This window comes from Pelodiscus sinensis, chromosome 22 (genome assembly GCF_052426305.1).
Source record: "Pelodiscus sinensis isolate ZL-2025 chromosome 22, ASM5242630v1, whole genome shotgun sequence".
Taxonomy (NCBI): Eukaryota; Metazoa; Chordata; order Testudines; family Trionychidae; genus Pelodiscus; species Pelodiscus sinensis.
In genome coordinates, this window is record NC_143073.1 from 3396399 (window position 1) to 3404963 (window position 8565).

Below are 8565 nucleotides of genomic sequence, written 5' to 3' on the forward strand. Positions count from 1 at the left end.
ACCTACCCCATCTACCCCGTCCCCTCTGCACCCTCCTCCACCACCCCCTCTATGCCCCTTCCTCCCTTCCCCCACCACCCCCCACCTCTCCTCCCCTCCACTTACCCCTCCATGCCCCTTCCCCCTCCTCACCCCACCCTACCCCTGCCCCCTTCCCCTTCCCCCACCTCTCTCCCTCCCCACAGCCCCCTTCTCCCACCCACCCCTCCCCTCAGCCTCTTCCCTCTACCCCTCCCTGTCCTCTCAACTCCTACCCCTTCCATTACACCCTTCCTTCCTCGGTCCTCTGCCCCTCCCCCACCACCTTTCCCCCTCCTTGCCCCTGCCCCTCCCCACACTTACCCGTTCTCTCCCTCCCCCTGCCCCTTCCCCCCACCCCTTCTCCCCCCCCCAGCCCCTTCCTCCCAACCCCTACCCCTTCCATCACACCCTTCCCTCCTCCTCCTCCTGCCTCCCCCTTCTCACTCCCTGCCTCTTCCCCCCACAGCCCCATTCTCTCACCCACCCCTCCCCTCAGTCCCCTTCCCTCCACCTTCCCCCTCCATCACCCTTCCCTCCTTGCCCCACAACTCACCCCTGCCCGCCCCCTGTCCCTTCCCCCACCCTCCTCCTTTCTGCAGCCCCCTTCTCCCACCCTCCCCTCCCTGCCCCTCCCCCCTCCCCCTCTCCTCTCCCCAGCCCCTCCCCCACACTCCTCCCCCCCCCCTCCTCCTGCCCCTCCCCCTTCCTCACTCCCTGCCTCTTCCCCCCACAGCCCCTTCCCCCCCTCCCCCCCTCCATCACACCCTCCCCCCTTCCCCTCTCCTGAGCCCCCTTTCCCACTGCACTGACCCCTCCCCTCAGCTCCCTCCCCCACCTAAAGGGTTAACTCTTTCAGGCCCCGCCCATGGCCGCCTCCCGCCTTCTCCAATCGCAGGGCCCGGGGCGGGGTAGCCCCGCCCCCTGCCCTTGCTACTGGCGGCGGGGTCCCGAGCCCATCCTCGCACCATGGGGCTGGCCAATGAGCGCCGCCGCAGACCGTGATCCGCCGCGGGGCCCGGCTCCCGGCGCGCGGCACGCTGGGAAGTGTAGTCCGCGGGCGGCAGGGTGGCGCCGGCTCTGGCCGCGCTCGAACTACAAGTCCCAGCGCGCCGCGCGGCTCGCTCCGACCGTCCAGCTGCGGGTCCGGAGCGGGCGGGCCACAGCGCGATGAGCGGAGCGGCGGCGGACCGGGCGGCCTTCCTGGCCTTCTTCCCCCGCCTGGTGCGGGACCTCACCGCGCCGGGGCCCCCGCAGCCCGAGCTGGCCGACGTGCTCGCCAGGCTCAAGCAGGTGAGGGCGCCGCCGTCGGTAGGGTCCAGAGTGAACGGGCGCCGGGATGGGCAGGGCTGCTAAACTGGCCCCTCTGCCCCACGGCAGCCCCATATCGGGGCAGGGAGGCGGGGTTCTGTGCGCCCAAGGCAGGGCTGCTAAACTGGCCCCTCTGCCCCACGGCAGCCCCATATCGGGGCAGGGAGGCGGGGTTCTGTGCGCCCAAGGCAGGGCTGCTAAACTGGCCCCTCTGCCCCACGGCAGCCCCATACTTTGGTAAGGCCACCAGGACATGGGCACCTGAGGCAGGGCTGCTAAACTGGCCCCTCTGCCCCATGGCAGCCCCAAACCTGGGCAGAGCTGCCAGGACATGGGCACCCGAGGTGGGGCTGCAAAACTGGCCCCTCTCCCCATGGCAGCCCCATGCCGGGGCAGGGCCTCCTTGGGCGTGTGCAACTGAAGCAGGGCTGCTAAACAGGTCCCTCTGCTCCATGGCAGCCCCATACCTGGGCAGGGCCACCAAGATGTGGGCACCCGAGGCAGGGCTGCTAAACTGGTCCCTCTGCCCCATGGCAGCCCCATATCTTGGTAGGGCCACCAGGATGTGGGCACCCGAGGCAGGGCTGCTAAACTGGTCTCTCTGCCCCACGGCAGCCCCATATCTTGGTAGGGCCACCAGGATGTGGGCACCCGAGGCAGGGCTGCTAACCTGGTCCCTCTGCCCCATGGCAACCCCATACCTGAGCAGGGCCGCTGAGGTGCACGACGACTCCTCGCGGCCCCGTGGGCAGGAAGCTGTGGGGTGAGGCCTTGTGGGATCACAGTCAGCTTCCTTCCCCCCGTGCCCTCCCCAGGTCCTGGAGTACAACGCCCCTGGGGGGAAGTATAACCGAGGCCTGACCTTGCTGGCCGCCTTCCGGGAGCTGGTGGAGCCCGAGCGGCAGGACCCAGAAAGCTTCCAATGTGCCTTGACCGTGGGCTGGTGCATCGAGCTGGTAAGCGCCCGCTCCGGATGGGTTGGCCTCTGGGTGGGATTCGGGGAGGCAAACGCTCCATAATGGGCCTTTATCGCCTCCCTCCCTCTCCTGTAGCTCCAAGCCTTCTTTCTGGTGGCTGATGACATCATGGACGACTCCCTCACCCGCCGGGGCCAGCCGTGCTGGTACAAGCAGGTACCAAGGCGGAGGGGTTGGGGGGGGGCACTGGGGAGGTGGGGTTGGAGGGAATGGGGGAGAGGCGGAGGAGTCTCTCGGAAGCGGGGGGGGGGGTGAGGATGAGGATGGCAGAGCCTGCTGGGCGGCCCCGCTAAGATTTCCCATCCAGGAGCGGAGTGAGTTTGGTCTTGTGCGCCCAAATGGAGTCCGTGCGCTTGTGCGGGGGTTCAGCGGCCGAGGGTCTGAGCCACGTTTGGGTGTTTTTTATGATTATTTTTGTCCCTGTTTGTTTTTTATGACGATGCTGTGACGATACAGTCGGGGTTCCCCCGTTCCTGCACCCCCGTAGCAGCAAGAACAGACTCCGCCCGTTGTAGACTAGAGAGGGGTTTATTGTTCCTGCAGGATACAGCACAGCCAGTGTGATGTGGCTACAGGGGCCAGGATCCCTCAGATCCTAGGGTTAGGGGCCCATCGCCCCTAGGCCCCCTGCTTGGCCTCTTCTCTTCATGCTTCCCAGACAGCCACTGCCTCCCTCCCAGGCCTGCCCCCCAGCCAGGTGCTGGTCTCCGCCTCCCTCCCTTTTCTCTCCCTGGGGGGCTGAGCCTGGGTGTCTGGGTTAATCCACATGTGGGAGAGTCAGTGAGACTCTCCCATCCCAGCGCAGGGGGACCCCGGGTCGCAGAGCAGACAGCCCCCCCACCATGCCACAGACGCTACCTACAGATCAAGCGTTTTGTAGTGGTCGACTCGCCACTGTGCAGACGGTACCGCTGCGAAATAAAACCTCCAAATGAATTGCCCTGAGAGCCGCTGTTCTGTGGTAAAAATAAGGTTTGCGTTGGGCAAAGACGTAACCTGAGTTTTGCAGCTTGGTTCCAAAACCAGGAATTCTTGCCGGCGGTAGCGTACGCGGGGTGCTTCTGCCACGGGGTTGAGAGCAGCAGAAACGATCGGGTTTGATGTATCTTGGGTCCTTGACAAATAAACTGTCTGGAGGCTCACCCAGAAACCTGGAAAGAATGAACACGGCCTCCCCGCTCGGAGCGCACGCGCAAGCCATCTCTAGGCAACCCCCTGCCGATCCAGCGGATTCTCTTTCCACCAACCAGGGAGCATTTCCCACGGGTGTAAGTCTCGTGGCCTCGCTTCCCACCACGTGGCCTCAGCTGCCGCGGCCCGCTGCCTCCGGCCCCGTCCAGGGCTGCCCATCACATGGCCCACAGCTGTAACCCCGGGGAAAAGCTGAAGCCAGGGCCATATGGTGGCTGCCCTACTGCTGCTGGGGTGGGGCAGCCCCGTGGCTCCGCTGAGGAGCGGGCGGGAGGCAGATTCTTGGTGCGTGGCCGCGCAGCCGCACGCCTCAGAGGGGACCCTGCTGCGGGGTAACCTGCCCCATTTCTCTTGCAGGAGGGGATTGGGCTGGATGCCGTGAACGACTCCTTCCTCCTCGAGGCCTGTATCTACCAGCTGCTGAAGAAATACTGCCGGGGGCGGCCCTACTACCTGAACCTGCTGGAGCTCTTCCTGCAGGTGGGGCTGGCTCCGGGGCCCCCCAGGTCTTCCACCCCGCCCCTGCAGGCCCTTCTGACCTTGGTCAAGTCTCTCTGCTGTGGTCTTGGAAAGTCCCTGGAGGGGAGGGGGGCAGGGACGGAGCTGGCAACTCCTGCCCCTCCCTTCAGTGATGGGGGGGGCCCATGGGCTCCCCGTGGGCTAGGGGCCCCCTGGGCTCTCCAAGCGTGAGCATTGTCCTGGAGCGTTGGGTCCAAACCATCTCTTGTCCCCAGACCTCCTACCAGACCGAGCTGGGGCAGGCCCTGGACCTCATCACCGCGCCGCCTGGCCATATCGACCTCAGTCGCTTCACTGTGCAGAGGTGAGGTGGGGGGCGGAGCTCTGCCCGGGGGGGCCTGGAGTCTCTGGGCCGTGAGGTGTAACGGGGGGGGGGGTCAGAGTGGGGTGCCCACCCCCTGCCAGGCCCACGGCTCTGGGGAAACCCCTGCAGGAGGAGCGGCTTATCCAGAGGCGCTGACTTCCCCTGTGCCAGGGGGTGCTCGTGTGACGCCGTGGGGGCTGCGTTCGCTGTTGTAGCCGCGGCGTTTGCTCTGGTTGTGCGTTCGTTGGGTGCTTTGTTGAGCTGCGTGTGATTCCTACTGTCGCGTGTGTGTGTGCGCGCACGTGCAGTGCCCGGGTCTCTGGGGGAGGACTCCTGAGGGGGGACCCGTAGGGGATGGCCCCAGCTTCCTGTCACCCGAGCTCCGTGAACGATTCAGCAGATGACACTTCACCCAGGAAGCAGGACAAAGGGGGGGGCTGTCTAGAGGGGTGGGTGACGCTGGTGGGGGTGGGAGTTAGTTTTTAGCTGGCTCGTGGAGGGGGGCTGGAGAATGGTTGGGCCCCGTTACCCCTAAGGTGGGTTGTCCTGGCTGCTCCTGGTGCCTGTCACACGTCAGTGCTACGCTGTGTCCTCATGAACCAATAGACCTTCAGTTCTACCTGCCGCCTGAGAGTCCCGTCAGGCTGCAGATGGGGGGGCAGGGCCCCCCCCAGTGACCACTCATCTCCCTGCCCCCAGGGGCTTCCCCCACTCCACCCTGTCTGAGCCTCCTGATTGCAGCTGGGAGGGAGGGGGAGTTGTGGAGCGGGGCCGCGGGTGGGCGAGGGGAGCTTGGCTCCGGGGCTCCGAGCAGCCCTCCAAGCCAGCAGGAGATGGGACACTGTGGCCTCAGGCTGGGGAGCGGGACGGGGAGCCTGGCTTGCCCCCCGGGGAGCGGCCCAGGCCAGACCCAGGGGCCTGCGTTCCTGAAGGTGGCTCCTGTCTGGCAGGTACAAAGCAATCGTGAAATACAAGACGGCCTTTTACTCCTTCTACCTGCCCGTGGCGGCAGCCATGTACATGGTGAGTGTCCCTCTCCGGCAGGTGGCGAGGGGGGTCCCAGCAGCACCGGGGGGGGGAGCCGGTGTCTGAGGAGCGGGGGGAGGGAAGAGGGATGGGGCAGGGCGGGAGGTGCTGCCGCAAACCGGCTGCTGTCTCAGCCCCTCCCGCCCGGCAGGCCGGCATCGAGAGTGAGGAGGAGCACGCCAACGCCAGAGCCATCCTGCTGGAGATGGGCGAGTTCTTCCAGATCCAGGTAGGAGGCGCCTCCCTGCGCCGGGTGCTCCGGGTGCCTGGGGCCGGGAGTCTGGCAGGCCGGAGCCCTGTACCTGGCTCTCTGCCCACAGGACGACTTCCTCGACTGCTTCGGGGACCCCAGCCTGACGGGTAAGATCGGCACGGACATCCAGGACAACAAGTGCAGCTGGCTGGTGGTGGAGTGTCTGCACCGCGTCTCGCCGGAGCAGAGGCAGCTGCTGGAGGTAACGGCAGCTTGGGGGGGAGCAGCCCTGCTTGGCTCCAGCTTTGTTCTCCTAGCCTGAGCGGGGGGGGGGAGGGACGCGCGCTGCGGCTCTGTACCCAAAAGCTCACCGTGCACAGGGCCAGAGATTGCTCTGCCGCCCGGCTTTAACCCAGTGCCCAGGGCTGCGTCTGCACTGGCATGAGTTTGCACAAATACTTTTAACAGAAAAGTTTTTCCATTAAAAGTATTTGCTCAAGAGAGCATCTGTCCTGGCATGTGCCTTTGCGCAAAAGCATCCGTGCCAGTGTAGACGCTCTCTTGTGCAAGAAAGCTCCGATGGTCATTTTAACCATAGGGGGTTTCTTGTGCAAGAAATTGATGTTGCCTGTCTACACTGGCCTCTTGCACAAGAATACTTGCGCAAGGGGACTTATCCCTGAGCGGGCGCGTCAGTGTATTCGCGCAAGAAGCCCTGATTTCGTACACTAGAATGTCAGCGTTCTTGCGCAAATACTCGCGGCCAGTGTAGACAGGCGGCAAGATTTTGTGCAAAATCTTGCCAGTGTAGATGCAGCCTAGGTGTGTGTTTCTGCGGGTGGTGCACATTCCCCCATGCCTCGGTGCACGTAACAAAATGTATTCCTCATATGCTTATAAGACGCAGAGGAGATCTTTTTCAGGGGGAAAGGCAACACGCTGCGTTTATTGAAACGACATGAAAAGCAGCGCGAATAGGTACTGGCCAGGCAAGGCTGACTGAGTGAGGAGTCGGCATCTTTCGATGGCCATTCGAGGCTCCTCCGAGGCTTGGCTTGCAGAACCGAACCCCAACAGCAAGAGCCCCCCGTTGCATAGATGTCAGTGCCCCTGTATAGATATCAGTCCTCCCTCCCCTGGGGTGTTCATCTCCACGTTTCCCGCAGTTGTTCTTTGATGACCCTGTCAGGCTTCCCAGCCGCATCTCCTGTGTGTGTCACTCTTGGGGGCGCTCTGCCTGTCTCCGGGCTCTGTCAATGCTGCTAATTCAGTTCAGCCTCGGACACCAGGGGTGGTTCCTGGTGATCTTGAAGGTTCCCGCTTCTTGCCCCCCCCCCCCCCCCCCGGGCATGGGGGAAGCCTTTCACACTCGCACCGGACAGTTCCACGGCGCACATCAGACCCGACGGAGCGACTAAGGGAATAGCAAGAGGGAAGGAACCTTGCACAACAGAGCGTGCGAGGCGGACGAGGACGCGCTAAAATATTAGTTTGGCTGCGTGCACCAGGCTGCGAAGAAAGAGAGGGAAGGGTGGAGCTGAGCCCTGTGGCAGGAGGGTGTGGAACCCAGAACCAGGGTGGCTGCTGGTTCCCGGAGCAGCTGGTCTTGGGAGCCAGCCGCCCCGTCCTGGGCTGGCCCTGATGTGACCCTGTTCCTTGGCTTCCAGGAGAACTACGGCCAAAAGGACGCGGCGAAGGTGGCCAAGGTGAAGGAGCTGTACGAGGCTGTGGGCCTGAGGGCCGCCTACCAGGAGTGTGAGGAGAACAGCTACCGCCGCCTGGAGGGGCTGGTGGAGAAACATGCCAGCCGGCTCCCCAGAGCCATTTTCCTTGGCCTGGCCCAGAAGATCTACAAGCGTCAGAAATGAAGGAGATGGGGGGCTGGCTCCGCCCACGGGGCCCTGCTTCTGGCAGGGGAGCTGCCGGCTGGGGCAAGGTGCTGCTTTCCCCACGGACAGACGGCCACTGGGGCAGCCCTTGGGGCAGCGTCTGCCCGAGCCTGGCTGGCACTGAGCCAGGCCTGCAGCGATGGCAGAAGCTTGGCCCAATAAATCTAAGTTATTGTGGCTGCGGCCTGTGTTGATTCTGGGGAGGCTGCACCCAGGTGGGTAGAGGGGAGCCCCCCCCACACACACACACCCTGTTGCTGCACAGCTGGCTGTGGGGGGAGGGGAGCTGGCCCCGGGGGAGGGGGCCCCACTGAGCTTCTGTGGGTTCTTGGCCTGAGGGACCCTGGCCAGGCCAGAACACAGGGCTGTGGGGACTCCCTGGGCACAGGCTTCGGGCCAAAGGCTGAGCGCAGGGCTGGGTGGGGGGGGAGGTTCCTGGATGGTTGGGGTGGGGCTGTGAGTGGAGGGGGCAGGGAAGGGAGGGTCCTGTGCCAGGCAGGAATGGGGCTGGGGGGAGGCTCCTGGACAAGGAGGGCGCTGCGGGCGGAAGGTTCTTGGTCCGGGTGGGGGCTGTGAGGGAGGAGGCTGGGCCGGGAGGGGCCCGGAGGGGGGGAGAGGAGAGATTCTCTGTCCTGGTCAGGGCTGGGAGCGAGGAGGCAGGGAGAGGACTGGGGGGGGGGGAGGTTCCCGGGCCGGGGCTGTGAGCAGAGAGGGCTGGGGGGGGGTTCTCGGGCCGGGACGGGCTGGGAGCGGGCGGGAGGGGGGCGGGCCGGGAGGGGGTGGGGGTTGAGGGGAGGTTCTCTGTCCGGGTGGGGGTTGAGGGGGAGGTTCTCAGGCCGGGAGGGGCTGGGAGCGAGGAGGCGGGGGGCAGGCGGGGAGGGGCTGGGGGGGAGGTTCTCGGGCCGGGAGGGGCTGGGAGCGAGGAGGCGGGGGGGCAGGCGGGGAGGGGCTGGGGGGAGGTTCTCGGGCCGGGAGGGGCTGGGAGCGGGGGAGGCGGGGGGGCAGGCGGGGAGGGGCTGGGGGGGAGGTTCTCGGGCCGGGAGGGGCTGGGAGCGAGGAGGCGGGGGGGCAGGCGGGGAGGGGCTGGGGGGGAGGTTCTCGGGCCGGGAGGGGCTGGGAGCGGGGGAGGCGGGGGGG

General features: G+C 65.6%; 1 protein-coding gene across 1 annotated transcript; it reads left to right on the forward strand.

Annotated features, from left to right (window-relative positions):
- The first annotated feature begins 1101 nt into the window (after positions 1 to 1101).
- FDPS (farnesyl diphosphate synthase) lies at positions 1102 to 7605 on the forward strand. Its single transcript, XM_075907967.2, has 9 exons — positions 1102 to 1311; positions 2145 to 2285; positions 2382 to 2462; positions 3855 to 3977; positions 4232 to 4320; positions 5271 to 5343; positions 5498 to 5575; positions 5667 to 5801; positions 7207 to 7605. The coding sequence occupies exons 1-9, from the start codon at positions 1189 to 1191 to the stop codon at positions 7405 to 7407; spliced, it is 1044 nt and encodes a 347-aa protein (XP_075764082.2). The 5' UTR covers positions 1102 to 1188; the 3' UTR covers positions 7408 to 7605.
- The last annotated feature ends 960 nt before the right edge of the window (positions 7606 to 8565 follow it).